Source organism: Solanum pennellii, chromosome 1 (assembly GCF_001406875.1).
Source record: "Solanum pennellii chromosome 1, SPENNV200".
NCBI lineage: Eukaryota > Viridiplantae > Streptophyta > Magnoliopsida > Solanales > Solanaceae > Solanum > Solanum pennellii.
The window spans coordinates 106,410,075-106,432,356 of NC_028637.1; the positions used below are offsets into that span (position 1 = coordinate 106,410,075).

Genomic DNA, 22,282 nt, shown 5'->3' on the forward strand with positions numbered 1-22,282 from the left:
TTATAATTCAAGTGTGTAAATAAAAATTACCAATTAAACTTAAAAGTCGAACTATGTTCATCTTAATTATTCCTTCTTCTCAATATGTAATGTTACCTAATAATTAACTAATATATTAACATTTTAATATTTAAAAGAAATCATAAATATTTAAATATTATATTTAAAAAAATGCATGAATTAATTCGGGATCTACCTTTAATTATAAATTTTGAATTCAAACTTGAAAGGGAATTCCATTAAAAGTGTCCTCCTAAATATGCGGCTCAACCTATATTTAAATGGGACTTCAATTCATACTCGAATAATTTTGGATGTAATTTTCAGTAATCTGTGATTTCGTTGTGTTTTAGTAGTGATCACGACGATTTTGATATTAGAATTGGTTTATTAATTGGGTGGGTAGTGGGTCGATTTAAAAATGATATTAATAAATTAAATTATAACCAATAGTTGAGCGCCAAGTATTTTTTAAAATATTTAAATAGTTGAATTTTAAAATCGTTAAATAAGTGGTCAATTTTAACTACAAAAGTGGATGAAAAGGGTACTTTGGAGCCAATAGGTGGATGAAAAAAGGTATTTTGGATCCAATAAATGAATGAAAGATATTTTTGTACCATTTTCAATAATTCTAGGTAATTTTAGATCGTTTTCCATAAATAAAATTAAAAAAAATAAAAAAAACCTCAAAGCTATGGAAAATAAAAACGGTAAGGTCGCCAATTAGTAATTAATTAAGTTTTTTAAAAGAATTAAAAGAGAAAAGAATTAACAGAGTACTTATATTTTCCTTGTTTGACAGTTGGTAAAAGTCTTTTTTTTTTCCTTTTGTTTACTCTGTTCAACTCTGTTTCTCTTACCAAGTTAGGTTTACTTTACTTCGTCCGAACAATAGTTCCTGTGCCTTTTCCATTTTAGCCAAGGATGGTATCGGATTCCGTGTTGGTTGACCGGCTCCGGGAAATACTTCGAGTTTCCGACCTTGATATTGCCACCGCCGGCACCGTTCGTAGGAGGCTTGAGGAGGAATTTGGGGTCGATTTACTTGACAGGAAAGCATTTATCAGGGATCAAATCGACCTTTTCCTTCGAATCCAGGTTGAGGAAACTTCAAAGAACGATGTACACGAAGCAGAGAATGAGAAGGAAGGTGAAAATGATGATTCTTGCTCCCAAGAAGAAGAACAAGAATCAAAGGAAGATGAAAATGGTGATTCTTGCTCCCAAGAAGAAGAGGAGGGTGAGGATGACAGTGCTAAAAGAGCAAAGAAGAAACCACGGTATGATTTCTTGATAAACAGTTTGAGATTAATACTTAATTGATATTGTTACACTTAGGTTCGGCATTGCCAGGAACGTATTGAAGTGAAAGAATCTCTAGCTTTGCAAACCCCTAATTTTACCTTGGAAGATAAATTATCTACTAATGGAATAAAATGGGTATAAGGGAATTGTATATAAAATCATATAAACGAACCCAACTAGTTTGGGATTGTAGTGTAGTTGATTGATTGATCAGTAATTCATCTGATTGCGTTGATTCAAGTTTTGATTTTGTGTCAATAAATTGTTAAGTGCTATCTAATCATCAGACATTCTGTAGATAGTAGAAGTGCAAGAAAAAAGTAATTGAAGGCAAGAATTTGTATGCTAATACATAATATAAGTGCTATTTTTTACTAATAATTATCACAAGTATCAGCAATTACATGTGATATAGCAAAGCTACAATAGGAGCAGAGAGAGAGCTTATGTGGCGTAATTTTGATCATCCACTTGTAATGATGCTTTTTCTGATGTTGATCACGTCGAAGTGTTTTCAAATATTATTAAGTAGGTCTGAGAAAATGAATGGAGAAGCAAAGAAAAAAGGGGGCTTTAACAAACCATGTGCACTTTCGCCACAGCTTCAGAAATTGGTTGGCGAGCCAGAACTTGGCAGACCAGAGGTGATGCATTACTTCTATGGCTTGTCTTTGTTATGATCCTTACTCTATCTTCTATCTAATTTCCTGTATACTTTTTGGTGATGTCTTTTTGTTAGTAGGTCGTCAAGAAGATTTGGGCCTATATCCGGGAGAAAAATTTACAAAACCCAGAGAACAAGCGGAAAATTTTATGTGACGAAGTTTTGAGTGGAATTTTTCAGGTGAAAAGTATAGACATGTTCCAGATGAACAAGGTGCTATCCAAGCACATTTGGCCCTTAAATGAGGAAAATGGTATTTTTACTTTCCTTTTGACAATTTCATTATTGAATTTTTTGCAATATGAGCTATTTTGCATTGTCATGGTATTGCTATAGTTGTTCGGAATATTGCTTTTAGGTGCCTAAATGATTGCAGAAGAGCACTGTGCCTATGGTCAGTTGTTTTTTTGGTTCTCGAATCAATAGTTTCTTACTTTCCTGCTTTATTGCAAAATTATTTGGCATCAGACCATTACGGGGATAAATTAAGGGGTTTCAGCAGTACAAATAGCAGCATGTGAAGAGGAGATACAGCATGTGAAGAGGAGATACACGATGCCCCATTGTGGAGGTGTGAGAGGTTGGCTATGGATGGATTCAGGAGAGGTAGCACTAGCAGTATACTTGAGAAATATTGGGAGATGTGAGTAGACATTGACATAGGGCTAGTGCAGCTTCCTGAGGAAATGGTCTTATATAGTAAGGTGTGTAGGATACAGATTATTAGGGTAGAAGGGGATAGTTGGTAGGGACTTAGGATCGCATCCATTACAATTAGGTAGGAGTGTATAGTCTTGCTGTACATACTAGTAGTCGTAATATTACTCTTGTAGTTTCTTGTTCTTCCATTTCTATTACTATATATCTACTGTATCCTGTAGTTTGATTATTATTTTATTTTGTAGTATTGTTATGCTATTATCTGCTGTCTGTTGCTTCTTGTACTTCTATTACTTTTCTTGTATGGACTGTTTTCGTCTTGAGTCGAGGGTCTATCCAAATCAACCTCTCTAACTCTGAGGTAGAGGTATCAGTTGCATACAGTCTACCCTCCCAAGATCCCATTTTGTGGGACTATACTGGGTATGTTGTTGTTGTGAATAGCAGCCTGTCTAGATTAGAATCTCTGCTTGGTAGTGACTTCAGAGTTGTTTGTGGCTTCACCTATCATATCCATAAGACTCAGAACTCAACTTAGTGGAAGTGCTTGTGAAATTGTGAAAGCTTTTGTTTATTTAGGATACTTTTCTTTGACTCATGCAGGCACTCAAGTCAAAACTTCTGTGAAGAGAAGGCTACCGAAAAAAGGCAGAGAAGAAGGTGAGAATAAATTGCTTGAAGTGCAAAGAGTAATAGTCTTCGATTTCGAAATGCTTTCTGCTCTTTATAGGTTGCTTGCAGTACGGTGAAGCCTTTGCTTCAGCTTTTCTCCAACTAATGACATATCCATCATTTTGCTAAGTCAAATCTACAACTCTCAATTAACCAGCTTCAGATGAGCCAAAGCAAAAAGAGAAAAGGCAGAAAGGCGGAGGATCTGGTTTTCTTGCTCCGGTTCAATTATCAGATGCCCTTGTGAAATTCTTAGGTATTGATGAAAATGCTTTGCCGCGAGCTGATGTTATTAAGCGAATATGGCAATATATAAAAGAAAATGAGCTGCAGGTTTGTTCCATTTTCTGTTGACATCCTTCACTATCTTTAGTTCTTGTTTTGTTTTTAATACTCATTCAGTTAGCATATTCTAAGCAAGTTGGCACTGTTTGAGCTTCCTACGATGTAGCATTGTCATTGAAGCTGTTATGATTTGGATGATATCATCAATTAATTTAAGTGATGGTGATTTTGGTAGTGAAAACTTTTCTCTGGTTCACACATTAGCCAGCATCTAAAGCTTTTAATTCTAGTATGAATCATTCCATCTGGACTTAAAAAATAAGTCTGACTGGTGTTCCAAAATATATGCCATGCCACCTTAAATTGTAATCATAATTTATGCTTATGTACAGTAATATGAGAATATTAATTGTTCATGGCATTCGGGGTTTGACATTCTGTTTCTGTGTTCCGAGAATGTAATTGTATGTACATCACTTAAGATAATCCATCGGACTTCCGACCCTACAAAATTAATTTGTCTGAAGTTCTCTCTCTTTTTTTTGATATAAAAAAATTGGGTGCAGGGGAAACGGGGGAGGGGATTCGAACCCTCACCAATAAGGTTGAAAATTCATGTATTAACCAACCGAGCTGCTAAGATTCCCATATGAAGTTCTCATTAACTACTAAGTTATAACATTTTAATCATGACTTCTATTGGTTTATGTCTGCAGTCATCTTGTTTTATTTTTCCTCCCTGTCAATTTTGTTTTGATTTACGTCATGACCCTTTCCAATAAGTTATAGGATAAAAATAATTCAAATATGAGATAATAGCGACCCTTATTTCTTTTGGACAGCAAACTATTTCATTTTTAATTATCCGACTTATCTTACCTCTTTTCTCTTTATTTCCTTTCCAGGAAAGAATATTTGAAACCTCCTATAACTTAAATTATTTGAGAGCAATACTGCTATATGGTATATGTATGTGTTTGTGTATAAAATTAATATCATCTTCCTTCAAAAATAAAGAGCTCCATCTGATAACTTCTTTATGAGGCATGAATATTTCTTGGACATCTGTCATGAACTAAAAGGGTATTGATCGTTACTGGAAAGGAATTCACTGGAGCAAATGCCATCCCTTAGCAATTATCCATTGGTTGCATGTTAGTCATGTCAAATCACCAATCTCAGGATTTGACAGTGTGCTTGTTTCTTTCCAGGATCCATCTGATAAGAAGACAATCATCTGCGATGAAAGGTTAAAAGAACTATTTCAAGTTGATTCCTTCCATGGGTTCACAGTTACAAAGCTATTGACTGCTCATTTTATCAAAAGAGAAGACTGATATTGTGGCTTGCTTGCAATTGGCAATGAGAGGGTAATTTATATTCTATCTGGCCCTGTTAGTCAACACAAAAAAAGAAAAAAGAATGAAAAAAACAAAATTGTTATATCCTTTTTTGGTAACCGACTGTATTCTATTAATCACCACCAAGTGAAAACATTACAAAGCCATATCATAGCAATCACTGCTAGATATCTACAAGGTAAGTCTCAATCTAACAGTACAATTGTATGCTACTTCTTTTGCTTAGTACTTCCATTCCCTGCTTTTCTTGGTGACGACTCTTTGATTCCTTTCTGTCCATACGGCATAGATAGCTTCTGTATACATCATCTTGAAGAGTTGATCATCTGCAGTTTTGCCTTTAGCATTCTTGATCATCCAAATGCTAGCAAGTATGGTCTTTTTTCTAACCCACAGTAAGTACAAGCCTGTTCCATATATTCCAGGTATAGGAGCACTCTATTACCAAGTTATATCTGGATTCATCATCACACGTTAGGGCATAAAGAACTCTTGTTTCCGCTTTCAATCCCCATCTTAAGATCTTATCAGCAGTGAGAAGCATGTCTTGCATTAATAGTGACAAAGTAAAACTAGCTTTAGGTCAGGTATGGCTGTTTGATAATGCTCATTCCTGTTAAGCTAATCTGAGAATTCAACACCACCTCTTTAGCCTCAATAATACCATCCGACAAGCTTGCCGAGGAATGGTAATATCTTGTAGCTGAGACCCTTTAATATAGTATGCATGGATACATTCCCGGCTATATCAGCTTCAATCCAAACAACAAGATACTTTTTGGAGATGGTATTAGAACTTGTCCATATGTAAGTTCTACAGTAAGTTTCAATTATTTCTACAACCTGAACAGGCATCATGAATAATTGCAACCCTGGGTTCTTCTACTTGAGGTATATTGGTCCCAGTTTTATTTTTTTGGTTTCTTATGAGAACTGAACTCAAAATATGATCAACAAGTCGAGTATTGGAACATGAATGTATTCTTTTTACTCCCGACTTGACCACAGAGTTTTAAGGAAGTAAAGAGGATTTTTGGTCTTAAACTAAAGAGAGTGAAAGTGTTAAAATATTATTTGATCTTGTGGTCTTATATATATCGGGTGAAAAGGTAGAAATTAAAGAAGTTGAAAAAGAAAAGAGATATTTCTTTTTAACACAAATTATGAAAGAAATGAAGGACAAACAAATTGAGACCATTCAAATCTCCTGAAATAGGTGTAAACAGAGAGTGTAATCTTTACTAAAAAGGACAGAAATTACATACGTTTAAAGCAGCATTATTATATATTATTCATATGGTCTCTTATATGTTTATAATTACCAAAATTCTTCAAACTAAAAGCAGCATTATTATATATTATTCATTATATGTTTATAATTACCAAAATTCTTCAAACTAATGCGATAATATAAGCGCTAATACATTAATCTAATACGTCAGATACATTAATTCTTAAGTCAGATACATTACATTTTATACATAATACACTAATCTGATATACATTTTATACGTGATACACTAATTTGACGCGCGAGATATATTACTTTGATGCTCTGATACATTAATATAATGTGTAAAAATGAGAAATTTTAGAAATTTGTAAAACTAGCAGGGGATAATAGTAATAAGACAACTTAAAGGTGGGGTTTCAGTCATTTATCCATTGTTTTTCACTTAGCTCTCCTTTTTCCCTCCTTAATCTACGCTTTTTTTACGATTGAATTCATTGTTAATTTAAGTACTTTTGAGAACTCTAGCATGAGAAAGAATGTAGCCAGTACTCTTACGGTCGCTTGGCGTGAAGGATTATACCAAATAATTCTGAAATTAAATTATACTGCCACTTAATTTTTGTTGTTTGTTTGACAGCCTGAAATAACTTATCTCGGGATTAATAATTATTTGGATGGTATATAGTAATGTGATAAAATAAGTGAATGACAAAAATATCGCTTTAAACTCTTTCTATACATTACTATTCACGTTTGTGGTGGTCCGAAGAGTAATTTTTTGTAAACAAATAAATTGTTTTTGAGAATACAACAAACCAAATGTTTGGTAAAAAATAATCTTAGCATAACTAATTTCATCATAACTTTGAATTCAACCAAACGACACCTTAGGTCTTGAATGTGTTTTTTGGGCTTTTGGAATTATAGTCTCTGAATGGCTAAATTGTGAACTAAAAAAGATTGTCTACTCCAATTTAACTGTAAAAATTTGCTCAAATCTTCGAAATTTCCCAAACTAACTAAGATAGATGGAAAAAAATAATATCACAATGAATTAAAAATATTTAATGTGTTGTCTTAAAGTATTTTGCATTTGACCAAGAAAGGAATCATGATGCTGGAAAACTACTGAATTTGCATGCAGCAATAATATGATTCAAATGAGCATGTGATGCAAAAAGAGGAACGATTTTTTTTTTTTTTTATTTACGTACTAATTGAAAAACAAAAGATTAATTATATATTAAGAATTATTTTGTCATAGAAGCATCGATTTTTTTTTATTTAATAATTACAAATTCTAAATTTAGTAAGAGGTGCATGTGTGGTGTGGCATGAATGAAAAAGCCCAATATAGGTGATGAAAAGAAGACGATAGTAAGTATATTAGAAATGATGAGTGGCGTGACTTAAATTGAAGGACAATAGTGTTCAACACTCCATTTTTCATCACATTAGGTTTACTTATTTTGTCCCTATGAATATTCATTCATCACTACTTTTTTTTTTTGAATTAGATAAACTTAAGTTTAGAGGTATTACGCTTCAATAATATGTTTTTGCAATCTTATATGTCATTCAAAATTGAAACGACTTACATAATACAAACTTCTCATCCATTTTCCAGGCTAAATTGGAGCATACTATAGTCTATCATTTTCTTTTTTGATCTTATCCTTTTGGGATGCTTGAACGGTAAATAAGTATGGTGTAAGAATTTTCATTAATGAGGTTCAAAGAATTAAAAAATAAGCTTGAAATAATTATTGTGATTTCAATATCTATTATATTTATATATATATATAAAAGTTAAATGAATCCTATTTTAGGAGTACTTGTGTTTGCACCAAGTACAAATGTCTTTGAAACAAAATTCTCATACATTGTCGTTTTTATTTATTAGAAGAATAAATAAATTTAGTTCTACTACTAAACGTATTTGATGTAAACAAAAGGAGAAAATGACAAAATGGTCCATTATGTTTGTAGATAGGCTTAATATGTTCCTTCAATATACTCTCGAGCAATATTGGTTCTTTAACTTTATCAAAAGGGGCATCCTTGGTCTCCATCAATTTTCTTTTAAAAAAAACATCGTTTGTTAGATTTAACAAGAGTTCGTATTTGGAGGCGTAATTTTTTTTTTAAAAAAAAATATCTATTTTTAGTACTTGGTATAGCTTCTTGAGGTGCAAATTTTACTCAATTTTTTTATATATATAAATTAATTCAGGTACCTTTTTTTATGTAAAATATAATAAGTTAATTATTTTATCTTTAAAAAAAAAGAAAGAATAATAGCTGATTTTATGAAATATCTTTTCTTATTCACCCCATCTAATAAAACAATCCCTTAATATAATATATATAGGAGTAAAATGGTCTTTTTCCAAGTTTAGGATAGTATCGTAATTATCTTAAATATGTAATTAATTATTTAATTAATAAGGTGGAGGGGTATTTTGGATAGAAATGACTGAAATTAACCTTTGAGCAAAATCTTGCTCCATCCGAATTCGAACCTAGGTGAAAGTAATGATATAACTTGATTATTTAAATTGATAAATCTCTGCTTATTTTTTTGTATATTTTACATATGATAATGTAGTTAATCAATTCTAATAAAAAATGAAATAATATCTAATTTCATGAAACATTTTTAACCCATAAACTGTAATTTTCTCATTTCATCTTATCTCGCGTATCAAATAATTTCTCGATGCATAAGGGTATTTTTGTCATTTGGTCAAAGTAGAGATCGAAGACAAAAGGAGAGAATTTGTGAAGATGGGTGGGACCCGGTGGCATTTAATGGTGGAGCACCGCCGTTAGATATGCGGCGAAACGATGCGAGTAAGAAATAGCCGACAATTCCACGTTTTTATCGGATTCCTATGGAATCTCTACTTCTCTTGAGACCCCACAACTTTTTTTGTTTTTTTTCACAGCCCATCAATTATTGCAATGCTGTCTGTCACTACTACTAATTTTTTTTATTTTTATTTTGGAATATAGACAGCAGTTTGTGAAATGTTTTTTTTTTTCAGTATATGTTACTTTTTTGATAATTAATTTTATCTGAAAATAAAATTATTCTAATTATTTTCTGTTAAACGATTTATTTAAGTCTATTATTTTACTCAGAATTTTGAACAGTCATTGTTTAAAGGTTCAGAAAGTTTTCGCACGTTAATTAATGATAATATCTTAAGTACTACTAAATAAAGGGCAACTTTCACACATATAGCAAATAAAAAATTTATATTTATATGCAATTAGCAAAGTTTGCATAATTGTGCTCCATAACAAACATATAACTGTATAATTCGCTATACATATATAATTATATAATTCGCTGGCCTAAATTGTATAATTCGCTGGTCTCCCTATACATATACAATTGTATGATTGGCTAGCCTAAATTGTATAATTCGCTGGCCCATTTCGCTGCAATTGTATAATTCGCTATCCTGTTTCACTGCAATTGTATAATGCGCAATTGTATAATTCGCTGCCTATTTTTTGCAATATTGGTATAAAATTTGCTTTGCATACAATTGAAGAAGTAAAATGTATATATATTGTATAATATAAGTGTATAGGAAGAAGATATATGTTTTTCTGTCGCTTTATATAAATACAGAAACACAATTTATACACTTCTGTGTATAAAGCGAGAGAGGCGAGCAGAGAGAGAGTGGCGAGCGAGAATGGGAGAGTGGCGAGTGAGATTTTTGAGAGAGAGATTTTTGAGAGAGAGGCGACTGACAAACCTTGACTAACGTTTACTATGGAGCACAACCGTAGCTACTTCAATTATTTTAGGTTATTAATTTGCTATTATATACAAATATTCCTTAAATATATCAATGAATTTCACTTGTTAAAGATTTGAATCCATGTTGATTTTCTTCAACTATTAATGTACAACATTAGTAATGACTAATAAAATTAAGTCAATAAAGAAGGAACACTAGCTAGATGGCACAGTGCTATAATTTTCTGCTGCTTAAAAGTAGTGCATTTAGCTTTAGGTTGAGAAAAATAATTACTAATAGATTTTTTCTTCTTATTAGTAAATAAATAGAGGGAAAAAGTTACAAGAATTATATCATTGGACATGTTATGCAACCTGTAAAGTTGGGTTGTAAAAAAGTGAGAAACAATTATGAAGTCAAATTTTATTAAGAGGAAGAGAAGGGGGCCATAAATAAAAAGCATAGAGTAAATTACTTCTTTTAACAACTTCAAAGAAGGCGTGTGTTATAGAATCTTATATCCATTTTTATGGACTTCTTAGTTTCTTTATACAATCTCTATCGGGCGAATAAAATGTACATTATTAATTTAAAGTTGTTATAATGATTTATAAACATCAAACTCTGAATCGGTCTATAAATTTATGACAATCCTCAACTATGAACTAATTTTTGTATTGAATTAGGCCCCAATATTCATTTCTTACCAGAATACTAAAGTTAAACTCATTTTAATTCTTACTTTATATATTAAACGTTGATCGACCCTATATTATACTATCCACGCTCTTGTGATGTCTTTTCTTGGATGTGCAGTGGTGTGTTAAAGTCTCACAACTGTTCTTAATATAGGTTTTTGATCTTCTTATTTGATATTTGGTGTAATCCTCACTTCATACTTTATAAGCTAACGTTTAAGGGTTTTAGACTTTAAGTTAACAAGATTTATTTCTTTAATAGTGTGATGAGAAGTTCCAATAATTTTGAGTCTCATAGAAATCAATAATTTTACCTTTAATAGTGTGTTTATTTATACAAAATTCAAATTAATTTGAATCCATAATTTCCACCCAACCACTACTGGTGGTGGCGGCTTAATTAATTTAGTATAATCAAATGACAAGAAGACCCTCATGAGAAGACAAATACTAGGGATAAAGAATAGAATAGAATACTATATATAATAAAATAAAAGGGAGGAATTAATGTAGCCAATGAGGATGAGATAGAGATGAGTCACAAACACATATAATGAATAAATAAATAAATAGTAATAATAATAAATGTAGATGATGATAATGATAAAAATGGGAATGAATGATAAGCTTGTCATCACGTGAAAGATGCTTTGACATGATAAGGACTTAGTTGTTGTTGTCCTCTTCGTTTGCACCATTGAATAAGAGGGCATCTTATTCTTTCTACAAAAATTATAAATGTTTGCATTAAGACGTTTCCTTTACATGAATCTTGTGTAGCAAATTAATCCAACCAAACAAAACACTACATGTATACCAACCCTTTCCCACTTTTTTTCTTTCCTTCTTTTCACTTTAGTCGTGAGAATCAGGATTGCGATAAAGTGATAAATATCTTTTTTATCTTTAGTTAAAAATTACACATTCAAGTTATAGATATGAAGTCAGATATCCCCTGATGTGAGTGTATATTTAATTGAGTTCAATATAAATAGAAGACACCAAATAAAAAAAGAATTTTCTTTTCCCACTTTCTATAATTTTCCTTCGATAGTTATTAAGTATTCGAAATTTATAAATTATAAATCAGACCATACAACACATTAGTTTGTCTTTTATGGATCGAACAATTGGATCATCTGTTGAGACTTAAAATTTCCTTTAGAAGAAAAAAAGAACCTCTAAAATGAATTGGTTTTGATCAATTGTTCTAAATTTAATTTCGAGATATTTTTTAACAGACAAATCATACTTTCTACAAGACCTCTTAGAATGAGTCATTGAATAGACCATCTAACAATAAAAAAAATAAATTTATCTTTTAAAAAGTAGTATCAATTTTAAACTTTTTAAAAGTCAGGTAAAATTGTAAAGAAAAAATAATCTGTATTAAGTACGTTTTGTAAATTCATAAGTAATTTAGGATAACTATTTTTTAATAACGTGGACAATATATGATGGATGGAGTAATATTCTCTCTTGAAATGTGTGCACACCAAACCCTTTTAAAAATATATTTTTTCAAAGTAGAAACAGAATGCTAATTTTAGTAGAAAAATTGTGAAGAATGGAGGGCGCTTAAGATAAGATACCATTTCTTAGATTCTAAAGGTATAATTGAAATGCCATTTTCTTCTTGGCATCTGCCCTTTTCTCTATTTTGATTGATACTTATATTAATTAATTATATTATATATAGTATTAGTACTCAATAGAGAAATGAAAATGTGGAATCACAAGTTTAATATAAAGTCTTTATTTAATTGTTGATTTTTTTTTCCTTCTTGAATTGACTAAAAAATTAACAAGTTTGGTGGGTGACCTTTTGACGTGTGTTTTTTTCCATCATTAGGCTTGTGCTGTTTGTGTGGAAAGACAATATAATTAAATAAGTACTGTAGCATAGTGGCAACTTTCAAAGGAATCTAATGCTCCCTTTGCTTGACCAATTTAATCTCATGACTTTATTGCCCCTCATTTCAGTATCCACAAAATTCAAAATATCTTTTTTCTTTTTTGAAACATATTTCTTCATCAAATAAAATGAGTCTGCAATATGCCAATTCATGTGAAATTATGGTTGAGGACGATAAAGCTGGATTTAAAATTTATAAAGTTTGAAATATGACAAGTAAAAATGTATGGATAAAATTTAGGATAACTTTTACGTATAGCAAACAAAAAATTCATATTTGTATGTTATAGCAAAGTTTGCATAATTGCACTCCATAGCAAACATAAAACTGTATAATTCGTTGGCCTAAATTGTATAATTCGTTGGCCTATTTCGCTGCAATTGTATAATTCGCTATCCTATTTCACTGCGATTGTATAATGCACAATTGTATAATTCGCTGCCTATTTCGCTGCAATATTTTTATAAAATTTGCTTTGCATACAGTTGAATCGAATTATGTATATTGCATAATTATAAGTGTATAGCAAGAAGATATATGTTTTTCTCTCGCTTTATACAAAAACAGAAACACAATATATACACTTTTGTTGTATAGAGCTAGAGAAAATTGTATTTCACTGCAATTATATAATTCACAATTGTATAATTCGTTGGCCTTTTTCTCTACAATATTTGAAGTAATGTTTGTAAATCGTATAATTAAGTGTATAACACGAAGATATATATTTTTGGGAGAGAGGCGAGCGAGAATGGAGAGTGGCGAGCGAGATTTTTGGGAGAGAGACGCCTGACAAACTTTAGCTAACGTTTGCTATGGAGCACAATTAAATCAAACCCTAGCTACTCCATTTATTTTAGATTATTAGTTTGCTATTATATACAATTTTCCCTAAAATTTATTCGTTTCGAGTATTTACATCAAGTCAATATATATATATATATATTTCAATTTATAGTTTATTTTACTTTATTAAATCACATAATAATAAAAATTATATTAAATTGATATAAATACTCGATACGTGTAAAATCTTTTCAAAATGAATGAAAAAAATAATTGATAAATAAAAGTAAACGAGGGAGAACTAATATGAGATTACTTTTTAAGAAAGAAGGTGTTGTGGGATTCTCCTTTGTTGTATTAACTCATAGGATGGGAATCTAATTGGTGTAAAGATTTGTCATTAAAAGTTTATTTTTTTCAAAAAAAAACAGAAAAGGACGTGTCATTTAATATTAGACGTGCAAATTAATTTGAGCTAGGGTTAGGAAATGAAAAATTTATGGACATATGTGTCCCACCCTATAATTATTAATCTAAGATTCCTTATTCCCAGGCCGCACACTATTTATACTCTCACTTTTTGAAAAACAAAATGATAAATTGTATCGTTAATTTTTATCGTAAAATAAAGTAATTGATGAATAAAATTTTTTATCATTAATTCTAACATTTAGTATAAATAATCAACTAAGCAACTTGTGTGAACTCTTTTTAATATGTATGCAATTTCTTCTAATCAAAATGCTGTTATCACTTCTCCAAAGTTATAGCAATATAAGAATATATTAATCCTCCTCAAAATATTAAAATGGTCTAAGGGTTACTTATTTTGTTATTTATTTATGGGGGTGTCAGTGTAATTATATCATAAAGTATAGGTGTATGAATAAGATTCTTTGTGTACTACAACTAGAAATGTGTACTACTATATTCCCAAGAAAAATGGATGATTAAATAAAGAATAAAAACATGGAGTGATCTAAACGTCAACACATAATAAACGCCGTTACACTTAAACGTTAAACCCCACCTTCTTCCTTTTGAGGATCACCCCCTTAAACAAAATTCTTTTATCTCGAGGGAGATGAGAGGTTCGATACAGAGAAAAATATTTTTTTTTTAAAAATTATTTTTGTATATTTAATATATAAGTAAGAAAAAAATTAAAAATATCTATGTGTAGTCTAAATAAATAGAATGAAAGAACGAAGTGATGGAGTGATTGGATAGAGACTAAGAACATGAATTGAAGATAAGATGTGTTGTTATTTGACAATCAATATGAGATTGTTATTTGTAAAATTTATTTTTTGTACTCATACTGAGAAAATTATTTTCTTTATTTTAAAAATTTTCATTTCACTAAATATAAATTTTAAGTTTTAAATCAATCATACATGAAAAAGATTTTTATCCCTGCCAAACACCAACATAGTCCCCAAATTTTCATCTCTCTGTTGCAGTTGCTAATCCCTCACCCTCATACCCCAAAACAAACCAAAAGAAAAAGTTAAATCATTTTGTGGATAATTTTAAGTAGAATACTTTTTACTTAATTAACGTATGCAAAACTTGCCATGAAATTATCACCACTTATAACCCAAGAAAAAAAATAACTTTAAAGAATTACGTCTAACAAATTGCACTGTTTCTTTTTTTGTTTTGTTAAATAGGATAGTAGTAGTTATATATATATATATATATATATATATATATATATAAAGAGCAACTTTCACGTATAACAAACATAAAAATTATATTTGTATGTTATAGCTATAGTTTGTATAATTGTGTTTCATAGCAAATTTTATGTTTGTTATGGAGTTTTTGATTTGTATAATTCGCTACAAACATCCAATTTTATACAAATTGTTTAGTTTTGTATAAATTCATTTATACATTGAAATTTATTAATAAGATCTGTGTAATTTATATAATTATAAGAGTATAAGACGAACATATATGTATTTGTATTTGTATTTGTATATACACTTTTCTCTCGCTTGCTATAAACACAAACACATTTATACATTTTATACCGAAATATATAAAATGACTAATTGTATATCGACCAAATGACAGAAAAAGAAATGTTTGCTGCAAATTACAATTAAAATAAACTATGACTATAACACTCAATTTGAATTAATAGTTTGGTATTTCATATAATTTTCCCAATAAAAGATTGTTAGTTGGATGGGGTAGCACACCAGGATTGTCATTAAAGGATGTTAATGGTTGTAGTAAAAATATAATTTATGAGACTAGTAAAACTAGAAGGCAACCTTAAGGAATTTTCGCAATGCCTTAACCACTGGATTAAACTTTTACGACTGTATATTCATTAAGCCGGGAGTCGCTTGACAGCCCTTGGCTAAGGGTGAGTCCATCCTGCCTGTTGGAGGGTGCACGTCAGTAGTGTATTTGAGCCACATCCTGAATCCCATCACTGAATAATAATATCATTAGAGATCTATTTTAAAGGTCACTTGATAAATTGAATTTGCTGTAAATCTATTTGTTTGGCTAGATAATTATTTGATCAACAGGTAATTGAATGTAATTGGCAAGGAATAATTACACACTCCAATTCCCAGATAGAAATTGTGAATTGCATGTAATTACTTGGTATAATTACAAGTTGATTACTTTTCAATTTTTTTTTTATTTTTTTGTTTTAATTTATTTTTTATTCTATTATTTTAAATTGTTGTTGTTATTATTATTCTAAAGTTTTTTTGTTTTTTTATATTTCATTTTCTTCTCATTCTCAACCTTTACTTTCTGTGATTTCATGCAATTTTTTGTATTATCTATTTTATACCATATCTTTTTATTAGCATAAGTTTGTTTAGTATTCTAATTTTTAAATTAAGATAGAATTCATTGTTGAGTAAGGATATAGACTTACATTTTATTTTTCTCTTAAATCATGTATGTTGTGCTGAAATTTGACATAAGACTAATTTGTATTAAATTTAGAACTTATGTTATATTTTCAATTTCATTTGTTTTAGTAGTATTTGAGACTTCCCATTGCAAATTATTTATTTTTTAGTTAGACTTGATAAGTTATATTTTGCCATATATGTTAATAACTGATGACATTTTATTTATAATATAAATATTTTTGTCAACATACATGTCATGGTGTTTATAAAACTATTATACTTTTAATTTTTATGATTAATTCAATTGAATTATACTAATTTTCAAATATAAATCAATTATTTTTCACAATGTTAGTTAGAATATATACTTATTAATTAATGTATTTCATACATATAAAATTTAGCATCATTTATAAAGTTTTTATTTGTCTAATATAAATTTGAATAATTAATTTTTATTTTTAAAATTTTAATATAATTTTATAATTGTAATTGTGCATTTAAAAAATATATTTATAAACATTGTAATTATATTGATGGAAACAAAATTGATTTAATTATCATATTGATAATTATTATCCTACTAAATAGACCAATTATAATTAAGAGAACGGTTTTTAAATACTCTCAATAAATGTTTGTTTATAGATTATTTGTCTTTCAAGAACAAACAAAATAACTTTTCTCTCATCATTTTTTTACCCTATTTTATTAGTTAATCTATTCTTTGCATTAAAATTATGCGAAATTCTTGAATTAGCCTTAGGTGTGCTTATTCACCTTAGAAATCCTTTTTGATTGATTATTATAGAATTATCCAAATTTTATTTTATCATAATAGAATTGGTCATTACTCCAATAAATTCTGGGTATCATAAAATTCTTTTATGCATAGTAATATTATATGACTATACTATATTTTTATAAGAGAGAAAAAATATTAACTTCAAAATTCAAATTAACAAGATCTCATCCATTTATTTTAATATATCATCTTGATTTTTATTGTCAAAAATCTTATTAACAATTATAAAAATTCAAATAATTTTAATTTAAAGTTCTAAATTTTTTTTAAAAATGTCTATTATTGAAAAAATATTTTTCACTCTTTTGAATAAAGATTTAGTTTGCTTGTGGTAAATAAAAATAAAAAATTTAATTATAGTAACTCATATAATTAAGATAAAATTTGGAGGGACAATTTAGACCATTGAAATTGGGGAATCTAAAGAGATAAAATATGCGACGACACGAAATATACCTTTCAGGTTATTTATATACGCATTTCTTTCTTTTCTGTCAAAACCCGGCGTTGTTTAACAGAATCTTCTCCTTCTTACCCTCCACCCCCCACCCCCTACCCCTCCACTTTCCCTTCTTTTCTTTTCTCCACTCTTCTTTTCTCTCTTTATATATATATATATATATATATATAGAATTTATCCTTAATTTCTTGGGGTTCCATTTTTATCGATTCTGAGTGCAACTGAAGCAAAAAGATTCAATTTTGTTGTTGTTGTAAAGATCTAATCTGGAAGATCTGGAGAAATGGGTTCGATCCCAGCAGAATTGAGCTTAGATTGTAGACCTAGTTTTATTCCCAAATCTATTACTGATTTTCTTCGACAACTTTCTTTGATCCGTAATGTTCCTGATAAACTATCACAGATTGATGATTATATCACCAGACTTGAAGATGAAATGAGGAAAATCGATGCCTTCAAACGAGAGCTTCCTCTTTCTGTTCTTCTTGTTAAAGATGGTTAGTTTCTAAATTTTTTTTCCATCAATTATAGTCATGGGTACGATGTTTACTGTGTTAATTAACTTCTAATGCTTTTGGCTATTGATTATTTTGTGGGTAATGTTTTATTTGTCGTGTTTCTCGTTATTTAGACTGTTTTTTCTTTAAGCTGAGGGTCTAGATAGTGTGTGTATACTTTGTGAGATTACGCTGGATATGTCGTTGCTGTTGTTTTCTTTGTCAATTGTCATGTAGTTTGGGGGAAAATATTGATGTTTGAAGGTTGTAACTGTGTTTTAGTACGTTGTTGTTTGCTGTTGTGAATGGAGAGATTGGGGGTGTTAATTATTTTACCCTTGGTGATGGTTGTTATTGCAGCTATTGTAGCTTTGAGAGAAGAATCCATGCAATATAGAAAATCGAGAACAGAACCAGTATTGGAAGAATTTATTCCACTGAAGAAGAGTTCCCATGAAGATACTAAAGCTGAAATTACTAAAGATAAGGATAGTAGAGAAAAGATGAGCTGGATGAGCTCTGTGCAGCTTTGGAACAGTGAATCTCACTGCGAAAATACTGATGAAGCGATTAATAAACAACAATCTAAATCAGAATTGAAAGTGGTGAGGACATAACTGACTTGCTTTTCTTATTATAGACAATGAAATTATCAGATTGTTTCGTGTTCTTCTTTGCTGATCAGCTACTTGCGTTTAACTCTTTGTTAGGATACTCAGAGATCCCCTGAAGAAGGAAATAGTTCAGTAACTGAAGATCCATTCCAATCTTGTAAAACCATGAATGTAGCGAAGGCATTTTCAGTACCTTTCAAGGGGTATTCTGGTTTCTCAGTGACAGCGGTTAGGAAGGACAATAAAGATGAACTGCCAGGACTATCACTTCATACTCCTGGAATTACGAAGCTGAGGGAGGATACTGTGACTAGTGGTTTGAATTCGAAACACAGTGGTAGCAGAGGTGGATTATCTAGTGTAGCTGGTGGCCAATCAAATATAAGGACTGGATCATTGGCTCAGCAGCAGTCTTCGAGAAAGCAAAGAAGATGCTGGTCACCAGAATTGCATCGGCGATTTGTTGATGCACTACAACAACTTGGGGGTTCACAAGGTTAGAACTTTATGCAATTCTTCAAGTGCAGGAATACTACTATAGAAAATTATGATGATGTGACTTTGTTTGCAAGAATCTGAATCTTTCGTTTCCAAAATTGAGGTTTTACATTTTTTGAGCATAGGAATCCATGGTGTTTAGCTTAGACTCAGTGGTTGATGACGGAGCCATGTGTACAGTTTAATGAATGCATGATATAGTGGAATTAGGAAATCGGTATCTTTACTATACTGAAAGTGTAGTCCTCTAGCGAAAATATGTATATAATGATTCCCCATTCGCTGCCAAAATCTTGAACTAAACTTTTCCAGCTTAATTGTTCCGCTAATTTTCAACTCTCGCTCATATTCATTTTGACTTCTTTGCAGTTGCAACTCCTAAGCAGATTAGAGAGCTCATGCAAGTGGATGGCCTAACCAATGATGAAGTAAAGAGTCATTTGCAGGTGAATTTAAACTCATACTATCAAGTGAAGTACTATAATTGTGTTGTTTGTTTATGAATCGACCATATTAATAAATGCGTTTATATGATTACAGAAATACAGGCTTCATACACGAAGAACTCCAAATTCACAGACTCAACCAGCAAATCAGTCTGGTGTGGCTCTAGGAAATTTATGGATGTCCCAAGGCCAATATGGGGAATCCTCAAAGCAGAGCAGTTCACAATCTGGTTCCCCTCAGGGTCCTCTACACTTGGCTGGGAGTTGCGGAGGTACTTCCACGACTGTGGGTGATAGCATGGACGAAGAAGATGATGTAAAATCCGAGAATCACAGCTGGAAAAATCATGTTCACACCTCTGGAAAGGTTGATGTATAGATCTCCACCATGAATTTTGCAGATAAGATTATACATTGGAGAAATTATTTACCATAAATCGATACCTTATATTATACTTATATATAAATCTTGAGAGAGATGTGAAAATTTTGCAGGATTAGATATCCTTTTTTTGTTTGCCTGTGCATTTCGAACCGTGTTCTAGTTATTTGTTGTTTCAGTATAAGGAACTTGAATTTAAGTCCCAGCACTTGAGAAATGAAAGAGCAGTGCCTCCGTGGTATCAAATGCATCAACTACTATTACTACTTGTTTTATGTTTCTGTTGACAATTCTTATCACTGCACTTCAATTTCTTGATGTTTTGTTGATATCAGGTTTAGTTTACTTAATCTTCTCCAAAGACTTCTAACATATTCTATATTATCTTTGTGAATAGATAGATTTCTTTGATCTAAAGAAATATGTGGATTTTTTTTTTCCTTTAAGAAAGTGGAACATAGATGCCTTCTAAGATTAGGCAAAGACCAAAATCACTAAACAATAGCTTTTGTATTCCACAAGACAAGGTCTTGGTCTATATTAAAATCTTGAAAATATGTCTTAGTCCGTGTCTAGACTCTGCTTGTGAGATTATGTTGTTGCGGTGTCTTCTAAAGTCTAAAGTGGGGTTTCAGTGTCTGTGAGTTGAGAAAATCAGACCAGTTACTCAATTCAAGAATCAAAAAAAGATAGAGAACATCTTGTATTAGTTTAATGTCAAATTTTAAATATTGAAATTCATTTGTCAATCATGAATTCAGGGGGCAGATTTATGTGGATCAAAAATTAATTTGTGTAGCAGGTATGACCTGTTAGGAATATTTCCAATTACATCTAACTAATAATTATTAAATAAATATCTAGGTTCATGTTCTTTGAAGAATCATCAGATATCTTGTGAAGAAAAATAGACAAGGCAAGATTTGGTCTTATCCTCTGTGAGATACTCCCTATTATAAATATATCTTAAATTAAATATGCTGTCTGTTTTCTCATTTATTACAAACATTAGGTAGTCACCTTATTTTCTATTCTTTTCTATTTAAAAAATAAATAAATTATATGGACCACTTTTAGTCCTCCATGACAGGTGTAAAACAAACACATGTAGACATCAAGAAAGGAATCTAGCATTTTTTTTTTTTGAAATTCATCATGCAACTAAAAAAGAAGAGGAATCAAGAGAAAAAGGACAATGAGAAAGATGATAAAGAAGAAGCAAATTGGTGTAGAAAAAAAGGAGAATCTATATACATATATATTATATACATACATACATACATATAAAGGCAAAGAAAGAATTGTCCAAATTAATTTGATGGAGTTTAGTTGAAGGATCTTTGATTCTATTAAATGTTCAACCAAAAATCTTATGGGGTGTCCTAAAAAGAACAATTTTTTCTTGGCTCAAAAATATTCCCTTCCTTGAGTCAGAGCAATCACATGAAATTAATGTGTGTTGTATGAAAAAAAAAGAAAGGAAAATGGTCTAATATACCCTTCAAATTTGTCATTTAGAACTGATATACCCCTCGTTATAAAAGTGGCTCATATATATCCTTGTAGACAAATGGCTCACATATACCCTTTTCCTCTAACGGAAATGAAAAAAATAATAATTTTAATCTAAATTTTTATTATTTTTTTCTAAAAAATATAATCCCATATGAGTAAATTTAATCCTCGTCAAACATATTTTTTTTGACTTTTTTTTATTTCAATGACTAATTTATAATTATTATTTTGATAATCAAATTTATTTATGTTTCACTAATATTCTTGTAAAACTTATTGTAGATGACCAAATTTTTTCTTCGAATACGAAATTAAATTACAATACATAGAAAAAAATAGTTTAAATTTTTTTTCTTTAAACTAAGGAATGAAAGAAAATAACAAAATAAGAATAAGAAACTCAAGTAATTATAATAAAAGAAGTCAAAAAATAATTTATGTATGAAAAAAATTAAAATATACCTTGAACATTGATAGAAGAATCATATATGCGCCTAAATAATTTTTAAAAAAATTTAGAAGTAACAAATATAAATTTAGAACTAATTTTTAACTTCCGTTAAATGAAGGGCATATGTGAGTCATTTTGTAACGGTAGGGGTATATGTGGACCGTTTGTATAACGTAAGGACATATATGAGCCACTTTTATAAGGAGGGATATATCAGCTTCAAATGACAAAGTTGAGGGGTATATCAGACCCTTTACAGGGAGGGTGAGAATTACCCTTCTAGACATTTTTACTTCTATACTATTTTGAAATGATAAATATATTTGTCTAGTTTATAGAATTAATAAATAATTTATCGTGTTGTGTCTAAGAAGGATAATT

General features: G+C 30.2%; 2 protein-coding genes across 3 annotated transcripts; both read left to right on the top strand.

The window, feature by feature from the left end:
- The first annotated feature begins 812 nt into the window (after positions 1-812).
- On the top strand, positions 813-5,204 carry LOC107007847 (upstream activation factor subunit spp27). 2 transcript variants are annotated; one of them, XM_015206666.2, is made up of 6 exons: positions 813-1,283; positions 1,841-1,952; positions 2,051-2,225; positions 3,236-3,292; positions 3,462-3,637; positions 4,801-5,204. In XM_015206666.2, the coding sequence occupies exons 1-6, from the start codon at positions 928-930 to the stop codon at positions 4,924-4,926; spliced, it is 1,002 nt and encodes a 333-aa protein (XP_015062152.1). In that variant the 5' UTR covers positions 813-927; the 3' UTR covers positions 4,927-5,204. The 2 variants fall into 2 exon arrangements, with proteins under 2 accessions (XP_015062152.1, XP_015062145.1); XM_015206659.2 differs by having other exon boundaries at positions 815-1,283; positions 1,838-1,952.
- Positions 5,205-17,552: 12,348 nt separating this feature from the next.
- Positions 17,553-20,199, top strand: LOC107008410 (transcription factor HHO6). Its single transcript, XM_015207438.2, has 5 exons — positions 17,553-17,995; positions 18,356-18,600; positions 18,706-19,105; positions 19,477-19,553; positions 19,648-20,199. The coding sequence occupies exons 1-5, from the start codon at positions 17,782-17,784 to the stop codon at positions 19,930-19,932; spliced, it is 1,221 nt and encodes a 406-aa protein (XP_015062924.1). The 5' UTR covers positions 17,553-17,781; the 3' UTR covers positions 19,933-20,199.
- Positions 20,200-22,282: the final 2,083 nt, after the last annotated feature.